General features: G+C 44.4%; 1 protein-coding gene across 1 annotated transcript in view; it reads left to right on the top strand.

The window, feature by feature from the left end:
• Positions 1-24,328, top strand: part of LOC148442992 (piRNA biogenesis protein EXD1-like) — a 178,884-nt gene that overhangs the window by 75,760 nt on the left and 78,796 nt on the right. The window contains exons 5-6 of the mRNA XM_088463426.1: positions 10,302-10,426; positions 21,728-21,789. Of these exons, the coding sequence (XP_088319552.1) occupies positions 10,302-10,426; positions 21,728-21,789 (187 nt within the window). The remainder of the gene's footprint in view (positions 1-10,301; positions 10,427-21,727; positions 21,790-24,328) is intronic.

The following is a 24,328-nucleotide window of genomic DNA, read 5'->3' as shown; positions in this document are numbered from 1 at the left end:
CAATCCAGAAGACTCTGGTCATCCAAGGAGAATGGCTGTACACTAGAATCAGCATGCAGGTTATATACCTTACAGAGTTCAGCGCTAACAAAGAAACTAGTTGACAGATTTCCATTAGTTCTTGCTCCTGGACATTCTGGTCATAGGTCAGTTCATACGGTGTCACTAGGGGTATGTCCCAGTTCCTCAGAAGTTGCTTTGTGTAGTTTCCCGCCGAAGAACTGGTTTAAATTGGCTAAAGACACTACATACAGAGGTGTACATTCTAATCACTAATTCCCTATAATTCAGAATTTGCGGACGCATGATGCGATCTCCTTGCCGATAGAACTGGAGATCTGCAAATAAACAGGGATTTAGAATGGTACCAAGCAAGATGTCTACTATGTTTCTGTACCTTAAGTATCATATACATTACATTTCACAACATAAGCATTTGCTAATAAAACCTCTAATAAGCTTAATGTGAGGGAACCTTTTTATAAGTGCGTGCATGTGTGAGAATATTGTGTACTTTCGCTAGTATGCGTATGTGTGTGTTGTGCTTATCTGTAGGCTTTGATGTACAGCGCAAATGTGCGTTGTGTGTCTTGTATATTTTATTTGTATTATCTAATGTGCGTATAGGTTTTGATTGAACTTTCAACAATATGCAGTAGCAAAACAGACTCACGACGCTAATAACCAAGTATAGCGTCGGACACAATGGTATCGTGCTGATGACACAAAATGGCGTCGCGAGATATTAATTTAAAAGATTTGGTCTCAGCCAATCATCCGGCTTCAACAGTCCACCCTTTGATAGCAACCAAAGCGCTATCACACTTTAGTCTTAATCTATTCAGTCATACACTATAAAATAGTATTTAATGTTATATTATGGGATGGCACAGTTCGGTCATTAAACCATCAATAATGCGCCCCTGGGAGGGACATAAAACTACCCTTATACGCACACTGCGGATCTCTGAAGATCATGGGAAAGATGTGGGGATGCATCTAACCTATAAAGGAAGTCTTGAAGGGGATAGGGACTACATTATTTAAGATGTTTAAAGTAACATTCAATAATAGTTTTCATGCATGGCTGAATCTATCCACCTTTCATCATCTGATGGTACATTCTAGTTCAGGATTGTAATGCAGGTCTTGATTTACCTTGATATCCATACTATTACTACTAACCACCATCATAATTTCTTTCTCCCTGTTTGCCTTAGCAGTACATTTTTCACACTTCAACACAGTAGGAACACAGCTTACACATAAGCCAATTACTAAGATGACAACAAATATGAGGATCAGGAGCTTACCTACACTAGCAACTATTTCCTGGACCCACTCTCCTAGACCGGAGAACCATATTACAGGGTTCAACCACGAAAACCACTCTTCTACCTTTTCCTCCACCTCAGTCAGTGAGGTATTATGGTTCTTTCGAAATTCCCATTTCAGCTGCAGAATCTCTTCCATCTTCTGGTCTATCACCCCCTTAGGATCACTAGTATTATTGGTGATATACGTGCAACACTTGACACCAATTTGGGTGGCCAGAGTCACACAGTATCCACCAGTAACAGCTGTTAAATAGTTTAACACTAGTCTATGTTGCACAAGTTCTTTCTTATAGGCCTGTAGCTCCTTACCGGTGTACCTGAACGTGTCATCATACATCTCTGTGATATTATCTGTTAATTTAGCAAGGTCTTGGATGTATCTAAAATTTAAAGTACCCCGAGTGATCCTGGGGGGATGCAATGCTACCAAAATTTGGAAGCCAGTTGTTTCGCTAATTAACTGTGTGGCTGTATGTACTTCACCAGGTATCATGTTTCATTTGTCACGGTGTTCATACTGCGTATGAAGATATAGTGATGGTGTGTTTTTATGAATACCCAGCATTTCACTATGTGTTAGGGTCATAACCTCTGGAAGTACCCTTCCCAGATAACATAAACCTTCAGAACTCGGAGTGAGCCACTTGTACGCTTTCCTTCCACATATAAAATACACTTCGTCTGGGAGTATATAAGGAATAGAATGCACCATTATCATTAAACAAATTTCTCTGACAATGGATCCTATCTCAGGTTCTCCCATTTGACTGGTACATGTCTCCGATTGTATAATATCTGCACAGTACCCTACTGGTACTCTGTCAACCATTTCCTTAATGGGACTACGCGTATACATATACCGGAAATATCTCCCACTGGTAGTAATGTTGCTTACAAGTTAACCATCTAGTGGTTCGTTATCAGCTCTGTATGAAAAGGTCATTGTCTGGTTGTTCCCGGTCACCTCCCTATTTCCTGGTTCATTGAAATTGGTGATGTTTAAACATAAGCGAGATCTATGAACTTGATACTGGTGGAGCTTAAAATTTGGAGGTTTGGACATACTGAATTTCCCGTCCAGCGTTTTCCCCTTTTGTAATCCAAAAACCTCAGAGACGTTTAATGGGAATGGTACTAAACCTACATTATGTTGTCCCTGAGGCACGTGAGTGCACACCCAACATTCAGTCTGGTTTAAGACCTTACCCACTAAGGAATGGCAATCCTCTAAAGGATGCTTGCCCAAATACAGGTTACTCTTGGACTGGCATCATTGGATGCACTTTTCATCAATTAGGGATCCACAGGTCGCACGCACAGGTCTATTGTCTGAGGAATACAGTATTCCTCAGACAATAGACATTCACACTGACTCCGAGATTCAAGGTTAACAGATCTTTTAACAATTCTTGTATTGAATTCGATCATATACCACCCTGATTGTTTTGTCGCTCTTTCTCTCAACCCCGCTCCATCGTTATCACTACCGGCCTCCCTTTCCGTCATCTGACCTCTGTCACAGAAACAGGACATCCCAAAACAAATTAAAATGAGAAGAACCCTGGAAGGAAGCACAAACACATACCCAGCCCGCCACTCCATTGCTGGAATAGTGGTCTGCAAATTTCCCTAGCCCAGGTGTTCCACTGTAGTCTCTAACTCTCCCGGAACAGGCTCGCAATCGACAGGTCCACGTTATCTGTCTCGACTCCGCCTTGTATTTCCTCCAGGTGGTTGACCTTTCTGCAGTGAGTGGAATGGACCCAGGTATCTCTCTCTGCTGCTTTCAAGGATTTTGTACTTGTCAGTAACACTTGTTACGGACCTTCTGTCAAACAACCTGAACGTAAGAAATTTCGGATCATAACAAATTCTCCAGGTTCAACGTCATGACAGTTTGTTTCTGGCATATCGTGTGATAATATTTTCAATTTCTGTTGCTGCTGTTTCAGCTGTTTACTCCTTTTTATATGATATTTCACAGTAACCTCATTATTGCTCTTCAAATCATCCTGTGGACTTATAATCCAAATGAGGTTGTCTCTCAAACAGTGGGCCTGATTCAGACCCGTTCGCGAGCGCTATGCGCTAGCAAGTGGGTCGATGGTGGCCCAGTACGCATGCACACGACGGAGCCGGCTCTGTTGTGCGCATGCGCGAGACCCGGATAGCGACGGGCAAACTGTTGCTCCGGGTCTCGTACCAAAGGGGGCGTGCCGTCAATGTTGAGTGACAGCACGCTCCCTTTGGTGGGCGGGCCGGGGGCGTGGCTGTCCAGAAGGAGGCGTTCCCATGGGAACGCCTACCGTCTGGGGCCGGCCCCACTGACATCACAAGTGATGTCAGTGGGAGTGCTTTCGGCTCTGTTAGAGCCGAAAGCACTCTTGGGCTTGCGGCAACGAGACCCTACCACAAGGGTCTCGTCGCAAGCCCGATGGTCCAAACCATCGCGACCATCATCATGGCCGCTCGCTATAGCTGTGGGTGGTCACCCAGAGCTATGCAAGCGGCTAGGAGGCCGTTCTGAAAAACCAGAGGGCCGGCCCTGATTCGGAGCGAGCGCTCTGTCAGAGCGTCCGGCTTTGAATCAGGCCCAGTATCTCAAAGGGGGACAGATTAAGAGGAGGTCTAGGAGTGGTCCTGATGCTATGGAGGACTAGCGGTAAGGCTTCTGGCTATCCTAATTCAGTTTCTGCCATGATCTTGCTCAGTTTGTTCTTAATAGTACCGTTCACTCTCCACCTTCGCGCTGGCTTGCGGTCGGTAGGGGATGTGAAGTCTACTATTAATACCCATTAACTTACACATGTTCTGGAAAACATCTCCAGTGAAATGACTACCCCTATCACTTTCTATGATTCTAGGGATACCTTATCTGGATTCTAAGGATTCTGGATTTCAACCTCTATACGCACCTACCTATACCTTCTAAACCCTGCCTATAAACCTCTAAAATTTACGCTATTTGCGTATGCAGTCATACAGTAAAAAAAAAAAGACTTTAGACCTTGAACATGTGTTTCCAAAGCACAAAGTATTATTCAAGTAAAGTACAGTCAGTTACACGCTGTGATCTAAGTACAATTTAGCGCAAAGAATTATACAGACCTAAAATACAGTTATACATTACGCACGCGCTCTGGACCAGATACCGGCATCAGCAAGAAACCTCCGTCAATCAGCAAGAAGACTCCAGACTGGGGTCACAACACACACATTTATACCCTTACAGAAACGGACAACACAAAAGAGGGGTTTGTTGCTAATCCCATTGGTTCCCAGTGCGGGTGCATCTGTTACAGGGCATTTAACAGGTTGGTTCAAATGGACACAGAACAGCCTCTAACAGCTCGTTGCCTCCTCTATTTCCCCTGCATGCAAATCTAGGCTGTTGGTTTTAGAATATACATTCTGGTGCTTTAAGTCTCTACGGTCCCTAAGTTGTGAATGCATGTTGCAATCTTGTCACCGATGGTACAGGAAAGCTGTTGAGGAAATGTAGATCAGTACAATACCAAACACGGCTTACTTATCATGTATTAAACCTTAGATACTAAAATAGTCTTTATTTCACAGCATTTGTAATAAATGTATAAAACTTGGATCTTATACTTTAAAGCTATGGAACCTTTTATGTGAGTGTGCATTATGTAAGTATTAGGGGTTTGGGAAAAGACGCTAGTTAGGTTTATCTGATTTGGGGCAGATGTGCACGCATGCAGCTAATAAACAGCGTTCGCATGCAGGATATTGTGCATTCGCTAATGTGCGTCATGTTAGCAGCGCAACTGTGCATAATGAGCGGTGTTTATGCATGCGATTCTATTTATGATGGATTTAATAAAAAAATAAATAATAAAAAAAAAAATATATATATATATATATATATATATATTCTATCCCTTACTAACATATTTTTAAATCTATAATGCAAGGTGTTACAAGCAGCTAGGTTCACTTTCAAGCAGGGTGGGAACCCCCAGCTGATTGTTATTACCACTGTGTCTGGTAAGCAAAACCTCCTGACCATTGTTAACTCAGACAAATTCAATTGTGCATATCAATGTCTGGGTTATATTTCAGTTGCTACAGCCATACTTGTCTATATACAGGGATTCCCAATTTGTATGTAAAACACTCACATTATTCTGGTGTATTGTTAGTTGTTTTCCTAGTATACTGTGTTTATGGTATCAAGGTTGTCCCCAGAATGGGCTTTGTGCACATCAGGGCATGATTTCTGGAAGGATTACTAAAAAGTTTTCTAATGCTTATAAGTAATTTTTTATGTATGTTAAACACTTTCGGTATGTGTTTGGGGAATATTGTTACGCTGTGGTTTTGACAAAATGGCGTTTTGTGATCTATTTCTAAGATTGTCGCCATTCGTGAGATGGCGTCGCGCAGATTCCGATTGTAAACAGATTCTGTCTCAGCTGATTATCCGGCTTTGACAGTTCCACCCTTTGATAGCCAATCAGACGCTATCACAAACTATTTTGAATCTGTTTAGCTATGCATGAGAATATACCGTTTAATGTTACTATGGTATGACACAGTTTGGTCATTTGAACCATTTAGATAATGCGTCTCCAAGACGGGTAAAACAACCCTTATACGCCTCTGCGGATCCTCAAGGGATCATTGGCAGGATGTGGGAACTCATCTAGCCTATAAAGGAAGTTTGGAAAGGAGATTGGGACTGCGTTACCTAAAATTACTTAAAATAACCTAAACGATATATTATGCATAACTATTCAAATTCAGATTACATTGTCATACATTACATTATAACTCAGGATTGTAATACAGTTCTTCCTTATTATTGGTATCCATATCTCACAACAATTTACTGTACTAAAATTGGTCAGACACTCCCCTGATTTGGTATAACACTCCTCCTCTCGGTTCCACTCCATTAACAGCAGCATCAGCTCCCATCTCCTCTACCTATCCTCAGTCACAGGAACCGGAAATCCCTAGACAAACCAAGATGACGGAAACTCTGGAAGAAAAATAAAAAAATGAACACAGAACAATCCCTTGCTGCGACACTGATCTACAGTTTTCTTTTAGCTCTGATTTCTCACTGTCACCTTTTTAATCCTGCTGGCACAAGCTCGCGATCGACAGGTCCGCGTTATTGGCCTCGTCTCTGCCTTCTATCTCCACTGGTTGGTTAACCTCCCTATAGTGGTTTTCTTTTTGAGGTGATGAACAATTTGTAGTGTCATTTGTGGGTATGCCAGATTGAACTCGTTTTGAAATAAACAAGTCTCACCTGAATTTGACTAGTTGCGATTTTTAGGGGTGCGTTTATCACTCAACAGGTGGCTGAAAGGGATTCTGTTTTTCCATCTAGAACTGATCAATAGCGACAGTAGACGTCCGCCTCCATGGCTTTGTTGTCTATTCTTATCAATCTGAATTACAGAGTATTCAGACTCCAGAGTAGTCAGTCACGATAAACATGCTGAAGCATAGAGCATTCTTGGTGGAAGGGCCATCAAAATCCAATCCAACGATACCATGACCGTTGCTAGCCTAAATCAACAAGCGGGCATCAAGAGTACCCAGAGAATGAAAAAGACCAACTGGATAAAGCAAAATGTTATATTCATTGCAGTGATTTTTATGCTCTGAGTGGAAAACTGAGAAGTGAAAGCCTGGTGTATTGGAAGCGTGCAGATGTTGACATTATGTAATCTCTGCGGAGGTGGAAATCTTCTGCTTCTGGATATGGGATCTGCATACATTTCTGGTATATGCCTGTTCCTTAAAGCTTTCATATGACTATCTGTTCCATCTGGTAGTAATGCTTCTCAGCAAAAAAGAGGCCTTTACAGTGAGACTAGGCTAGAAGATTTTGGTACACAAACATTTCTAAACATTGCAGAAGGTTCACAATGACACTTGCCAATCTCTTAAATCAAGACCCAGTTTAATCACTAGATTATTTCTCAACTGGCTTTAATGGTGCTGCTGTTGAAAACATGGCATTCCACTTTGGCTCGTTGGAACAGATTGAGGAAATTATCATGCGTGTCCTCTAAATTCTCCCTCTTTAACCATTTGTTCAATAACCCTGATTTCACCCAGGAGTCGCCAGCTCTGCATTTCTTATATTGGTGCAACGTGGAGTGCACAGGGTTGGCCAGCTGGTGGAGGGGGTGGAGTATATCTTCCTTCTCTGCTCTGCAGGCTAAATGAAACCTGCTCCTTTCTGAGATTTGGAGGCATTTGCAACTGAAGCATTTTGTCCATAGTGGGGATTTGCGCACGGCTTCCATCAGACCCTTGACCCCTTTTGAGAGTATGTGTCTGGCCCCTGGGTGTACGGCACATTTTCTCTGAAAGGGGTATGGACTCCTGATTAGCATTACATTTTTGTAACAGTGCTGTGAAAGCCGTGATCCCGGTTCACTGGCGATCTACATTCCCTCCCTCCCATTAAAGATTGTTTCACTCGTATTGACATGTACAGTATATGTCAATGGAGGATCTTCGAGTGACCCCGGAAAGTAATCTGGATTTTGCGGCTACCAGGCACCTTTGGTTGGAATTTAAATCCTCACAAGCCTACCATGCGTGTGTTACCTGAGCTTGGGCTTTTTTCTTTAGCTACAGCTACCCATGTAGAAAGACAATGTGCTCTTGATACCTTGCCTATTTGTTCTCTGAGGCTTCATCCTCTTCCCACTTTCCCCCTTTCTTCATTCACTTTGTTATTGTACCCTTCCCTTTTTCTGTGCTGTATGTGGGCCTGAATCTGCGAGGATCGTAATCGCGATCCTTGCAGGTATGGTAATGCAGCAGGACGCATCACCCCTCCTGTGCCTTACTTATCCGAGCTGCGTTGTTCAACATAGCATCGGTTAATCTGCGTACCATCGGCTGGCTGCGGTGACTCATGGGGTCCCACAGCCGGCCGGCGCAGTTTAAAGCAAGAGGACAGGAAATCTTCGATCCTGGCTTCTTCCCTCCCCTGCAACAGCGGTGACACGCCTCCGATTCGGGAAACTTAGGGCATCGCTGCCCCCTCCCCGCCCCCAAACTGCAGCAGACTGTCAGTCACTGACAGTCTGCTGCCAGTTTACGTGCGGCTTCGCAGACCCGTTCTGCACATGCGCAGAACGGGTTTGGCGCCTGCGCAGATTCTAGCGTGCATTGCTGAATTAGGCCCTGTGTCTAACTGTCTAACTTTCTGTTTTTTTGAAGTGTTATTTTTTTCATTACAATGAATATTGTATTGGATATTTTCAATACATTTGTATGTATTATTATAATCAGTTCATGTATAGTTTTTATATTTTAATTTATTTTGCTATATTATATATATATGTGTGTGTGTGTGTGTGTGTAAAAAAAAAAAAAAGGTTCAGACCATGCTCAAGGCACAAAATCTGTCTGTCACTCTCCACAACTAATCCCCATACACCTAGCCTCAATACGCCATGCAATTCTAAAGACCTGGCGCAAGTCAGCCCCTAGGTCCCATGCTACTCTGCTAGCGCCGAGCATCTGTTTTCTGTCTTTTTAGCCCGAACATTCATCTTAGTCGCAATATGCCTTAAGGCGCACCACGACACTGCACTGATAAATTTGACTTTCGTCACTTTAATATCTGTGCGAGACTAAATCTGTATACGAAGTGCAACAAACTAGGCGTTGAAAAACCTGCGGCCGCTGCATGGTACAGTAGCACAGATTCAAGCTTCGTCTCACATAGATAAACAAGTGTTACATACCAAATTAATCAGTGCAGTCTCGTGGTGCGTCTCACATTGCGATTTAGTGATTTTTGTTGCATCACATTGCGACTAAGAAGCATTTTCAGGCGAAAAAGATATTTGGTGCAAGCAGAGTCACACGGGACCTGGTGCGCAGCGAGAAACTGTTTGGCGCACCAGCATCAGTAGTGTATGAGGACACATCTGTACATCATCTGGTGTGAAGCCAAGGGTTTTCTACCTCTTTTATTCACTGGTTACTGCTTTTCCTATAGGATGGTCTGGAAAGGGCTTTAAAACTCAGTTCTTTGAAGCTATCTGCCCTGTTTTGTTTTAGCAAAAACTTTCTGTTTTGCCTAAAGAGTAGACCTTCTGCATGTTTAGCCCCGAATACGGCACCCATCCCCAGTAGCTCCTTTGAATCTCAACCTGATGCTGAGCAGTACACCCTTTTGACTCAATGATTTGGTGTAGTTGATGTTCCTTACATAAAAGATTGTCTTCCTGTTAGCAATATCCACGACTAGGATGGTTTTGGAGCTAGGGCACCGCCTTGTGGGTCTCCTTTTCTTATATTCTATTCTACTAATAAATCCACTGATGTGTTTGCGCTGAATTTGAATTTGCCTGGCCAGTTGAGACGTCAATCACCGCCGGCTCCCTGCAGCTAGTGTACGGGCGGTCCAGCCAGATGCGCCTATACTGTGTTCCAGTATTAAAGGAGATATATTGGTTTTTGATACGTATTTTGGGCTATGAAGGGGGGAGGTTATGGTTAGGCTGTGGGCGGGAAGGCTAGGGTTAGTCAGTAGGGGGAGGGTTGGGCATACTTTACGTATGAATCCCCGCTGGATCTCCTGGAACTCCTCAGCTGACAATTGGACCCGGAAGACCTCACTGGAGCCATCGGGCTAGGTAAGTCACCGCTAGACCACCAGGGACGTTTTGTCGGCATTCTAATCAGGTCGACATTTCATCAATGTTGGTGTGATGAATGTTTACCTGGACCATGTCGACATTGCGAGCACATCGACATTAATGCCATGTCGACCTTTTAAGATCTGCATTATAAATGTGGACATAATATACCATACCCAGCATTACCATTATGGTTTAGATAATAGTATACCTAAAATAATTGTAAATATATATTTCTACGAGTCATTTTTTGTTTCCCTTTTATGATATATTTCTGAAAATGTAAGCTGTGATGTTTAATGTTTATTGCCTGCAGAGCTGATAACTTGCCACCAGAGAGTGCCAAAGATGTTGGGAAACCATCAGTGGAAACTAAAGAGACTGACACATCTGCTCACCACGGGATGAATGCTAGTACCATACAGGCCATTAAATGTGCAGGTATGTTATTTTAGAATCCTATTCACAATCATTATTAGCGCAGTACTCAGTTTCTTCATCCATTTACTTGTTTTGTCTGTAAATTATAAATTGGGAGCCTGGTATTTGCCTGTTTTTATTATTTTTAGTGTTGGGGCCAATAGCGAGTGAAACATCCTGTACTTCTGCTAGCAGAAATCGGCATCCGCTTTATTGTCCCTCTGGCTCCCTGGTGTTTTGAGATCTCACTTTACTTTTATTTGCCTTCAAGCTTACTGATATCAGGTGATTAGCTGGATTTCCAGAATTCTGATTCTTTGTTTCACAGCTAATAAATTATAAACTGTTTACATGTTTAAGACAGGAGGAAAATGGAAGTAAAGTAATATTTTTTTGGCTCACAAAATCGACATTGGTAATGTTCAATCTAGCACTCAGCACCTGCCACAACCCATGCAGTTACTGTTTCTTGCCTGAGGTGTCACTCTCTGCTCTTGTGCTCACACTCTAGAGGGTCTCTATCTCAGCACTTTGTTACATCAGCTGAGTGTGCTAGAAACACCAGAGCAGAGAGAAACTCCCCAGGGAGAGAGAGCGTAACTGCTCGGGTTGTGACAGATGCAGGGTGCTAGAATGAACACTAATTTGGTTGTAACCCTTCAAAACTGCTCCTGTGTTTGTAAGGCCTGGTATAAATACGTAGACTGAAGGGTTGTTTATTACTACACTATATACACGCACAGTGCATATGGAATGGCTAACAAAGTATCACACATGTAAAGGCCAAACTATTATATAGACTAAGCTAAACAGAACAATTGATACAGAAACCCCAAAATCAGTTGTGCCTTTAAACCACACCCTCTGTAAAGCCACAGCAAAGCTTGCACTTTTTTAAGTTAAAGATAAGTTGTAAATGTATTACATTGGTCAGATTCACAAAGCCCACTATCAGACTAGTTGTGCCATTACCACATTCCGAAACCATAATTTCTTGGGATCACTTGCTTGGTTATCTTTGAAATGTGTATGGTACAGTATGTGCAGAGCTGTATATCGGGACGGTGGAGTCTGTGATTGGTGCTGCTGTCTAGGGTGCAAAGTCTCTGTCCCAGTGACACCCTAAAGAGGCAGGTCGCCACCCTTTTCCTACTGCAGGCACCCTTCTGCATAGAAGCATGTGTCCTAAAGACACATGCAGCGCCCAACTTCCTGCTCCCCTGGTGCTTGTTGTGTGATGTTGTGCCATGCACTAGGGACAAGCCAGCCCAGGACACAAAGGCATCCTGTGGCGGCACTGGGAATGTATGTTAAGCACATTCCCAGGTTATACCCATTATAGTCATATACTGCAATGTTAGAGGACCTGCGCTATGTATGACTGGAAATGATTTGTGACCACCTCCCATGCCACTTTCATAATCCCATTCATTTACATTTTTCATGACACCTCCACACTGTCTAAACCTACATGATGCAGAGTTGCTGGTAGTGAAAGGTTTTGTACTGAGGTCTATAGACCTACTTACTGTGAACGCTTGGCAGTTGCAGATACGCCAGAGCCGATTGTTTCTTGGGACCTTATTTTGGTACAGGAGTTTTTCTAAACTCTCGTACTTGCAGTCCCTTATGTCACCACTAACAAATTATGCCTGAAAATGTAATCACTATTTACTGCATAGAGGTTTAGGGCTACCGCTTTGGTGATAAGATGCTCTTTCTATCTGTACAATAATAATGTGCATGCTGTGCCCATGGTTTGTGTGTGTTAGTTGCTTTCTCTGTAGGATCAGTGGGCATGATTCAGTAAGAAATTGCGATCACAGTTGCGATTATGCACACAGTCTAATTGCGAAAATATGCTAATGATTGCAAACGCAATGTCGCTTCAGCCAAACATAAAGGTGGGTTTCTACTTCAGGGTCCATAGGGGGTCCACAGGGTTGACCTTGGGGTATAGGTTGGGAACCAAATCCGGACACCACGCAGATAAAGCTTTCAGCTCCCAGGATGCACTGGTTCCACTCTCCCTATAACCCCCCGCCCCCAAGCCAGAGGCACCTCAGTTTTAGTTGGTGCCCGGCCAGAGTCGGGTCACCCTTGGCGCAGGGGGGCTGCTTAGCAGCCCCTAAGCTTAAATTTTATTTTAAGAGTTTTAATTTATTTTTTTCTTTTTCACTACTCTTCAGAGCGGCAGCATCAGACTGTCCATTATACGTCCAAGCTGCCACTCCTACACCCCGCCGGCGCTGGGACGCCAGTACAGTTCTGGGGATCGCAGCGGGACCCCAGAGTTTGTACTAGCTGGACTCTGGAGGAATCCCTGGGCTGCTGCCGGATCGTCGGGGACAGGTAAGTTGCATGGTCACCGCTTGCAGTGACCCGCATGTGCATGCAGCCTTATGCCTCCAGTCTCTGGGGACAGACCGGAGGCTCTAGCAGTGGCGGCGGGCTCCCCCTCCATAGAGGCATGCCCCGCGGGTCCACTAGTCCACCAGGGATTATAGCGGCAGCGGGAGCCGGCATCCCGAGGGTTAATTGCTAGCCAGGGGAGGCAGCCTTCCCTTTCCAGCGCATGGTCCGGCGTCCCTGAGCTGCTTCCTCCATGGGCCACGCTTCCGATGAGGTCTCCAGGCGGCCATTTTCCTCTACGGTGCAACAGATCTCCTAGGATGACAGTGAGTCCAGTCCCCCTGCGTACCTCACCATTTAGGTCAGTGTACACAGCGCTATAGCCTTCCCAGACACTGAATCTGGGCAGTTGAATGTAGCGACATTAGCAGTATATTATATGTAATGTTTATGTATATATATTTCTGCATTGTTTGTGACTTATGCTAGTCCTGACTGTCAGTACTTTTTCTCTCACCTGTCAGTGTATATCTATCCCTTTTCTTTACAATCTGCCCTAATACAGGTGTACCTGGGGGTGTTTCTGAGACCTCACATATATATACTTGTCAATATTTGTGAGGTCGGTCACATACAGTTGCGTGCTGCACGTTGCCATATTTAGATGGAACTATGTGTCGCATGCGTTGATAATGGGTCCCTGCAGCTAATCTTAGCTCCAGTTAGGACTAGTATAGCACTGCTTGATATTTCCACAATGATTGTTGGTCAGATATGTCTGACCAGAAACTAGATACTGCACCCATATTTGCTATCCAGCAAGTCATGTACTGCAGGTATGAGTACGGACGATTTGACTCGGGAAGGGTTATGTCTAAGGCGCCATCATGTGCCGGGCCCCTTACAGGACCCCCTTGGGCATTTTTTTTTTTAATTCAGTATTTTTTATTGTTTTTAAAAGAACATATATTATACTAAAAAAAAAAAACCACAATACACCAAATATAATGTGGCAGACATAAGAAAAAAAAATGGCATTCAATATATAATGACATGTCAATAATTTATGTATAATATGCTATTATACAGTCAGGTCCTTAAATATTGGGACATTGACAGAATTTTCATATTTTGTCCTCTATTCACCACCACAATGGCTTTGAAATGAAACAAACAAGATGTGAGTTAACTGCAGACTTTCAGATTTAATTTGAGGGTAATTACATCCAAATCAGGTGAACGGTGTAGGAATTACAACGGTTTCTATATGTGCCTCCCACTTTTTAAGGGGCCAAAAGTAATGGGACAAACTAAACAATCCTAAATCTAACTTTCACTTTTTAATACTTTGTTGCAAATCCTTTGCAGGCAATTACAGCCTGTAGTCTGGAACGCATAGACATCACCAGACGCTGGGTTTCATCCCTGGTGATGCTCTGCCAGGCCTCTACTGCAAATGTCTTCAGTTCCTGCTTGTTCTTGGGGCATTTTCCCTTCAGTTTTGTCTTCATCAAGTGAAATGCATGCTCAATCGGATTCAGGTCAGGGGATTGACTTGGCCATTGCATAACATTCCACTTTTTAGCCTTAAAAAAACTCTTTGGTTGCTTTTGCAGTATGCTTTGGGTCATTGTCCACCTGCACTGTGAAGCGCTGTCCAATGAGTTCTGAAGCATTTGACTGTATATGAGCATATAATATTGCCCGAAACACTTCAGAATTCATTCTGCTGCTTTTGTCAGCAGTCACATCATCAATAAATACAAGGGAACCAGTTCCATTGGCAGCCATACATGCCCATGCCATGACACTACCACCACCATGCTTCACTGATGAGGTGGTATGTTTTGAATCATGAGCAGTTCCTTTCCTTCTCTTCTCTTCCCATCACTCTGGTGCAAGTTGATCTTTGTCTCATCTGTCAATAGGATATTGTTCCAGAACTGTAATGGCTTTTTTAGATGTTGTTTGGCAAACTCTAATCTGGTCTTCCTGTTTTTGTGGCTCACCAATGGTTTGTATCTTGTGGTGAACCCTCTATATTCACTCTTGTGAAGTCTTCTCTTGATTGTTGACTGACACATATACATCTACCTCCTAGAGAGTGTTCTTGATTTGGCCAACTGTTGTGAAGGGGTTTTCCTTCACCAGGGAAATAATTCTTTTGTCATCCACCACAGTTGTTTTCCGTGGTCTTCCGGGTCTTTTGGTGTTGCTGAGCTCTCCGGTGCGTTCTTTCTTTTTAAGAATGTTCCAAACAGTTGATTTGGCCACACCTAATGTTTTTGCTATCTCTCTGATGGGTTTGTTTTGATTTTTCAGCCTAATGATGGCTTGCTTCACTGATAGTGACAGCTCTTTGGATCTCATATTGAGAGTTGACAGCAACTGATTCGAAATGCAAATGTCACACCTAGAATCAACTCCAGACCTTTTACCTGCTTAATTGATAATGAAATAATGAGGGAATAGCCCACACCTGTCCCTGAAATAGCTTTTGAGTTGATAGTCCCATTACTTTTGGCCCCTTAAAAAGTGGGAGGCACATATTGAAACTGTTGTAATTCCTACACCATTCATCTGATTTGGATGTAATTACCCTCAAATTAAATCTGAAAGTCTGCAGTTAAAGCACATCTTGTTTGTTTCATTTCAAAACCATTGTGGTGGTGAATAGAGGCCAAAATCTGAAAATTCTGTCAATGTCCCAATATTTATGGACCTGACTGTATATACAAAAGAAAAAAAAGCAGGATATAGCGTATAGTCAACATCATATAAACAGAAGTTAATAGGAGCCCGAAGGCGCCATTCGGGCCCATATACCGGATAGAAGTACACAGAATAAAAAAAAAATAACAAACAAAAAATTATCTACTTTTTATCCCGAGGGTTCTGCACTTATCAATTACATGACTACACAATGTCGAACTGCCACATCTGCCCAAATAACACAACCACTCAGAAAATAAAAAAAAAAGAAACCACCCCATAACCCAAAACAAACCACCTCATAACCCCCCACCCTGTATAACCTAACCCCAACCCAGGCATACTTGGATCCCTTAACCCCCAACCCACCGCTAACTACACTAATATACCTAAACCCTCACCCCCCCACCCTCGAATTGAAATAAAGGATAAATGACAGGGGCAATATACTAATGGCCCTAACCTAAGCCAGACAAGCCCCAGCCCTCCTGCAACATTTTAAATTTTAGTACATTCCATTGGAGAAGTGGCAATACAGATCTTAAATAGAACCAGGAGAAAAGTTGAATTAAACATACAAAACCAGGATATATAGAATTTCCAGCAACTAAACATAATAACATGCTTCAAAATAGTAGTATTAGTCCGGCCACATCTCTATCCCGTGAAAAGGTAAATTTGAAGTGACAGTCCCATCTCAGCACATATGAAGGGGAACAGAAGAGGCATATTGAAGTGGTAAACCCTGGTATCTCGGCACACGTAATGGAGATAAAGGACAAACCATCAGGGGTACAACAGCAAAGTCGGAACACCCAGAAATAGGATAGCAATTATACTCCGATTTAATCACATCCATTGGAAGGAATACGTTTGGGATGAAGTCAGTCTTAGAAGCTGTGATGGCTGCAACTTCAGAAATTGGTTGTATAGCTTGCTCATCCACATCACAGCACCTCTCAGGAGTAACACATGAAGGAAGGGTATCTGCCTGTATGTTTTCAAGCTGTGTAAGAAGCCTTTGAGTAGCCTGAAGGATTTGTTGCACAGAGAGAGCCATATTCAGGAAGAAATGTCACACAGCAGGAATTCCAGTATAGCAGGAAAAAACAGGATGTGTGCTGCAGAAGTAAACACTCAGCGGCAAGGTGACGCAGGCTAGCACACCACCAGAGCTCGACAGCGAGAGACGTACCCGAACAGGAGAGCTCAAAATGGCTGATAACACCAGAACTTCGTAAACTTCACCGCCAGGTGCATCAGAGTAAAGCCCTTACATATGCCGAGGCCAGGAGGAGAATTCCACGATGGGCAACAGGAGGATGATATCCCAGCCAACAACAAGAAGCCCGCTCGAAGGGTAACAGCCTTTCCAGGAGCAGCGTTCCAGAGGAGACTACAGAGTCGCAACGGCCGATCAGGGAGAAGTCCAAAATGGCGGCGACTACTTCCAGCACAGCTCAAACAGGCAGCGCGAGGCAGAGCTTGCAGAGAACCGACAGCGGAGGTCCTGGAGCACCAAAGTCGTGGCCGGAAACCAGGGAGAGACCAGCAGGTAAGTATCAGCCGGATGAGCAGCAGCAGAGACCTAGAGCAGGGACAGAGGCACCGGACCGCATGCAGCATGGACAGGCCAACTTCAACTCCGGGGAGATAGAATGTAAATTGCCAGAACAGGAATCTAGCACGGTGCACCAAAGGAGTCAAACGGTATTAACTGACTCTGGTAGCGTCCATAAAGCCAGAATAGTTAACTGGCAAGGATATATTCAGGATATATGCGGGAGAGCTGGTAAAATGCTGCCTACCCTAAGCTACTCCAGGCCACGCCCCCTTGGGCAGTTTGTTTTCTCAAGACCCAGGCCTCCATTGCGGATCGCCTGGCGGCCCCCATAGTTGTGACCCACTTAGGATTACCTCAACATGCTACCCTTCCCTCTTAGGGTATCTCACAGTTCTTGCAGTTTACCCCTGTGTGACAGGGGTTTTTCACAGTACATGAAATTCCCTCAGGTACTGCATAAGTCTGTGATTTCCCTGGCATGGTTTACCATAAACACGCCATGTGGTTACTACCCAGTCTGCATTGCTGTCTGACACAGATCGTCAGCTAAGGGAGTACTGGATGATGTTTCAGACTTCCATCCCTTTCACAGGATGGGGAGCCTAGAACAAGTATTGTTATCCCTGCTTGGGTGCTGGCGGCCAAGTCCATCCTAGTTATAGAGGATGTTGAGCCTGCACCTAAAAACTCTCAGTTTAAGCATTAAAGGGTTTTTGGCTGTGTTCCTCCTCTCTGACAGCAGGTGGATCACATGGCGGGGGTCTGGCAATCTCCAGATTGGAGGTATCACAAAGCGTTTGGCCTCATGTTACTAATTCCCTGAGGATCATTGCGGGTAATAGGGATCACCTTCTGGGGTGGATTCTCATGTTACTCGTCTGATTAAGAGCGCTACTATGCCTCCCATCCCTGCTCTGACAGATTCTACGGATACGTAGGTGGTAGCTTTGCCTAAAATCAATATACTTGCTTTCAGGGGCTGTTGCCTGTCCAACCATGGCTAAATGCTATTGAGAGATGGGCTGATGCATTTGTTGACCGTTTTTCCCTCAAAAACTTCTGGGGATCAGATTTCTCTTGCAACTCACATGATGCAGTTTTCATATGTTGGCGTAACAACTTTGGATTCCTGTCTCCTAACCTTCAGGGTTTCGGGCGTGACTATATCTGCCCACCATACCCTATGGCTGCGCTTCTGGAAGGCAGAGGTGGACTCCAACATAGGCTTTAAAATGGATTACCCTATAATGGGGAGATCTTGTTTGGCCCTGACCTTGACAAGATTGGAGCAACGTTGGCAGTATCACAAACGACATTTCCGCCTTCATCTACTTCCACTACAAGGCCTCGGACTACGTCTGTTTAGTCCTTTTTGTCCTCAGGGAAAGCCTAAAGGCCAGTTTTTTCCTAGACTGTCGGCCTCAATGAGGGTTGCCATACCAGTAACCAAGCAGACCTGGTAATGAAAACACCAATGCAAGAGGGGAGAAACATGTCAAGGTGTTCTCTGGACTGCTTTTTCAACTCTTGACCAACTACATTGCTGTATTTCAGCTGTGGAATCATTGTTTGGTGATTTGCACTACCTGCATATTTATTACCCACTAGTGTTGCTGAGACACACTGACGGACATTGCTGAGCCTGTTTGTGCGGACCATCTTTTCCGCTATCTGTTGCCTCCGCTGGATGGGGGAGTCACTGAGGCGCGAATGGCTCACCATCCTGCACGACTTCCCTGCTTGTGAGTCATTGGAGCTACGCACAGTCCCACAGTTAGCCGCCGGGTGGCGCTGGTCACCGGGACCAACATCACACCTACTTGTTTCTATTTGTCTGGGAGTTGCAGGAGGTTGATTTCTAGGGAGTCATTGGAGCTTTGAGTCCACTGGGACAGGTGAAATACTGGGCTGCGGGTTTTGGTCTGGAGACCCCCCGCTATTATATTCACCATACCAAGATTTTGTTAGCTCCACGGCTCCGTAATTTAGGGAGTACCTATACCCTATATCAGGTTTCAACAGAGTGACTATACCTACTTTACAGATTGATATCAGTCTGGTCGCTATTAGCAACATATGCTGATTGCCATCAAGGCTCTATATAGAGTTTAAAACATCTATCTTTCTTCATGTGATATATTGGAAACAGTATGTGTTTAGATCATTAATGTAACATTCAATTTTCTTTTTTCATTTAATGTGTAATGTTTTATATATGGTTTTTTTTAGTTCATTTTTTCATATGTTCAATAAAATAATATATTTATAATTTTCACAGCCTATGTTTTTTATATAGTGATTAGCGCAGACACCTTATTTGTATATATTTTTTTTGTTCCTTTTTGAGGGTGGTTTGCAGGTATCCCTCTGGTGTCAGCAGCAAGTCTCTATATTAGACAAGACCTGAGTGATTAGCGCACCAGTTTTTCTTTCTCTACACTGTAAGGATGGTTCAGATGTGGAATTGCTCCGCTTTCTGGTATCCAGATCCTTTAAGGGTGTTTTCTGGATTCTACCTCCCTTTATCCCCCCTAGGGGCTCCTTGGGATTTGGCAGTGGCTCTTCGTGCCCGCCTGGGGCCTTCATGTGAACTACTGGTTTGGATAACCCTTATGTGGTTTATGACTAAGACTCTCTTTTTTATGGCGTTTGCATCTGCCAGGAGAGTGTCGGAATTGGAAGCGTTCTCATGGGGCTCCCTCCACTAGATATTTCCCCAAGACAGGGTTGTGAGTTGAACTTGCCCTGTGTTTCTTCTTAGTGTTTTTTGAGTTCCATATTATTCAGGAACTTATTACACGACTTTCAGTCTCCAGTCCTATCGGCTGGGGTAACCTCATTGACTATGGTCCGGCCTCTCAGGATTTACGTGGTCCGTTCAAGTTCCTTCAGGAAATCTGACTCGTTATTTATGGTCTATGGATTTCTGGATTTCACAGGAAAGGATGGCCGGCCAATAAACAGATATTGGCTGGATGGCTTCGTATGCCTATCTCAGGGGCCTACACATAGGAAGACTTTTCTGTTTCTGTTGATGCTTATTCTACTCTGTCTGTGGGCCCCTCATGGGCGGCTCGCTGTGGCGCCTCGGCTGTTCTGCCTTGCAAGGTGGCCACGTGGTCTTCTGTCTATACCTTTCTAAATTCTATGCATTGGTTTCCTTTGCCTCTCAGGATGCTTCCTTTGGGCGACGGATTTTCCTCTGAGCACAGCAGCATCCCCACCCTTATATGGACTGCTTTGGCACATCCCCAAGGTCAGCTCTGTGGACCCTGTAGTAGAAAGCAAGAGATATGGTAAGAACTTACCTTTAATGTTTCTATGAAGTCCATAGGGTCCACAGGGCGCCCGCCCTGACGCACCTGGCTTCATATGGGCTATGTTACTGGTCACCGGTTTCCCGTCTCCGCTGGTCATTTAATAGTCTCGTTTGACGCCCGAACATGCTGGTCAATTTCACAATATTGTTGTTGGATCGTTTGAAGATCATTTAAAAATCGTTCGCAAATCGTTCAACGATGAACGACCAAACGATCAACCACTCCCCTGACACTCCCAAACCTCCATTTTGTTGTTTATCTCTGGATGGAGCTCATGCAAGCAGCACACAGAGGACCACGCGGATCGTCATTTGGCAATAAGGTAAGTACAAAAAGTGCAAAAACCACTGACCATAAATGTTGCACTCCCTGGGAACTGGCACTGGGAACGGGGACAACAGGGGGCACGGAGTAAGGGGCACTGGGACTACTGGGGGTGCTGCATAAGGGGAAAAGGCACTGCATAAGATGAACTGGGGATGCTGCATAAGGGGTAACTGGGGGTGCTGCATAAGTGGCACTGCATGAGGGGGACTACTGGGGGCATGCCTAAGGTGCACAGGCACCGCATAAGGGGCACTACTGGGGCTGCTGCATTAGGGGGACTACTGGGGGTGCTGCATAGGGGGCGCAGGCACCGCATAAGGGGGACTACTGGGGGCACGCATAAGGGGCACAGGCACTGCATAAGGGGGACTACTGGGGTTTCTGCATAAGGGGCACAGGCACTGCATAAGGGGGACTGCTGGGGGTGCTGCATAAGGGGCACAGGCACTGCATAAGGGGGACTACTGGGGGTTGCCTTACACACATCCGTAAACCCATCGGTAACATGGAGTACAATCGGAGCCTCACGAACACTTGCACAAACCTGACCTTACTCAGGAATTGCTAACCTCATCGCATGTAGTGAAAGCCCAAGCTGCGTATGACATCGCAATGGCTAATTTATGCATACCCCTATAACAGCGTTCAATCACACTGGCACGTCTGCGTTTCACTGACCATGACCCCGAAATGGTCACTTCCTGGCACTCTGCGATTGGTCTGCATAGTCACTGCGATCGCAGTCCTGAATGCACTACGCAACAATCGGCCAATTGCGTGAGTAATCGCACTTGCGGTCGGTAATGAATTATGCCCAGTGTCCTTTTACTCAGGAGAGCATTAAAGCTTCCTTCTAATTAATGGTGCTCACTTTCATTAATAAACGTGAAGAAAGTTGTATAGTGATGTTTGTTTTTTTGTATTGTTTAAGTTGCTTTTGTATATTTTAATTGGCCAGCTAAATTCTTATTCCCATAAATCTTATTTACTGCATATATGTTAACAAGTTTATTTTGATTTTAAAGTATGTGTTTTTTATTGTTTCAGTTGAGGACGAAGATGTAAACTATATTGTGATAGCCCAGTTTCAGCCTATGCTTGGTCCTGCTGTAAGTTCTGATCAATATTTATTCCAGTTAATAAATTTATGATTTAAATGTATAGATTTCAGCAGAGTATATAATTTATTAACTGTATAGAACCAGCATATTCCGTTCACTTTAGATTGAATTCTTTTTGTGATCGCCTCAAACAGTAGAGATCATTTGCGAGGCACAAAACCGCTGCTCCACCATGTAAAAAGTGATACTGCTCGCTGTGCAACTGCATTTCCCTCAAGCACATAGCTTTTACAGAGAGAGATTTCTGTATTTGCATGTGATCGGCAGGGAGGAAGTAGGGGGAGTGCAGGCGTTACTAGTTATGTATAGAATCGGTGCAGTGATGCCTTATGATTTACAGTGCAGGAATAAGATTTCATTTTTCAGAGCAATATTACTGTAATCCGATCAAGTGATTCAGAGGTTTAATTTTTCGGTTGTTCCTTAGTTTTCAGTTGAAACCCAACTTAACCGCCGAAGTGGCATCAGCGCACGTTATGTGCGCTGATACCACTTCTCTCCCATGTATGATTGGGGGGCTGGGCGGTAAATTTCAGGGGCGCTATGTGCCCCTGTCATTATCGGCACTGCTATCTGCAAGATAGTCCTGCCTATCTGCGCTGCTAAGTATGAACGGTCAGTTCGCCTGACCGTTCCACCCGCTGCAGCTGTTGCTATCGACAGCTGGAGCCTGACAATGCCCTATCCCCACAGCAGGGACAGCGCTGTCCTTGCTGCGGGGGCGCCAGTTCCAGGGCTGCACACGGGATCTTGCGATATTTGTGAGATCCCGTGTGTGGCCGGAGGCCGGCCTCACGTGTGGAATGGCGGCTGCGGCACTGAAGGGGTTAACACCTGTGCTGCGGCGCCATTTTGAAAGGACAAAAAGGCGCCAGGCGCCCGTTGTAAATGTATACTCTGCGCTACGCGCTGAGTGTTAATAAGTGTGTTTTTAATGTTTTATATGTCGCGGCCAGGACCAACTGCACTGGGGGAGTGTAGGTAGAATGTGGCTGCACGCTGGGAGCCACTGCGACCAGCGCTGAAACAGTTATGGTCCCAGTGAGGACACAGTTTAAAAGCACCACTGCACATGGTTTATGATAAACTGTATTCAAATATATATGTATTGCTGTAATGCACTGCAGCTGCTCTGCAATGCATCAGTGCATGAAGCAGAGTATATTTAATAGGCTGGGCACTATATGGTTTAAATGTATATTTTGTAGAGAAAATGCACTTTTTGTTTGACATGACCAGCCTCTGTGGTTGCCGGAAACTAGATGCTAATTGTCATTCCCTTAGCAGGAGGTCTGATGAATAGGCTTGACTGGAAGTTCTCTGTATAAAGGTGTGACTAGTGTCATATAGCCAAACCCTTCATGTACAGAACTTCCTTTTGAAAAGACAATTTGTTTTTAAGAAGATCCTTTTGGATGTCATTTCTAAAAGCTGAATGTGTTAAGGTTGGAAATGCCAAACTGATTGATGCTCCCATTGGGAAGGATGAATGTCATTTACTATCTCCTGTGAAATGTTATGTCAACATATTAGGAGACAGTTATTACTATATGATAAATCAGTTTTGTTTAGGTTTGGGTGGCTCCTTTGAAATGTAATATGTTGTTAAATTAAATTATGTGAGACAGCCTGATTGGTTGAGTGGAACACAGGGTGGATTTACCCCCCTGTGATATTGTGTGTAAGAATGAGCTAAAAAGAGGGACTGTGAGCCCTGTATTTGGTACATCCTTGTGACTCCTGTGTGGAGAAGAATTGTATGCTGAAATTCCCCTTCAATCCGAAGGGAGGGACTTTTTTAAGACTGAGAGCAATAAACATCTTGCCTTTCCTTCGACTATATTTGTACCCTGCGACCAAAAGAATTGCGCCAAACGCTATTCCTTTCTCCGGCTGTTCTGGGTAAGAGCTCCGTGTCTCCAAGTTCAAGCCCTCTGCCAAGCTACCGTGCAGACCTGGTCCATTGCGAGGGATCAGGAGGAATCAGCCGACACCAATCAGGGGGTGTGGCCGCAGCTAGTCAAATGCATACGTGAGCAGAAGCGGTTCCAGGTGCCGAGGGAGGAGCCTGAGTGTACCTAATAAGTGGTTCCAAACGCCGGTGGTAGAGTTTGGTGGTGGCAGCATTGTTAAATGCCCACGGCGCAGTGGGCGGAGTCAGTGACAGGTGGTCACTGACCGTGAGTGGGAGTACGAAAGCGCTAACCCGTGACCAGGGCCGGCCTAGACGAAAGGCATCCGGTCATACCGCGCATGGTCAGTGGAGCCTGCCGGGAATGAGATACAGCGCTGTATACTCAGGCAGGGATCGCCGGAGGTGGGAGTTATCACTCCCCCGCTCCAGCCAATGAGATGATAATACATCTCATCATTAGTGCTTTCTGCTTCGCCTAGGTAAAGAAGCGAAGCAGGAAGCACTATAACGGCATGTTAAGTGCCACTATAATACATCTCCACCTTTTGAGTCTTGTTCTATACTCTAGTTAATGAATTTGCTGTTTTGTGTCTCTGTTGCACTTCACTTGAG

The sequence above is a fragment of the Taudactylus pleione genome, unplaced genomic scaffold (assembly GCF_031769625.1).
Source record: "Taudactylus pleione unplaced genomic scaffold, aTauple2 ptg001370l, whole genome shotgun sequence".
In the NCBI taxonomy this organism is placed as follows: domain Eukaryota; kingdom Metazoa; phylum Chordata; class Amphibia; order Anura; family Myobatrachidae; genus Taudactylus; species Taudactylus pleione.
This window is presented reverse-complemented; position numbering and strand designations above follow the sequence as displayed.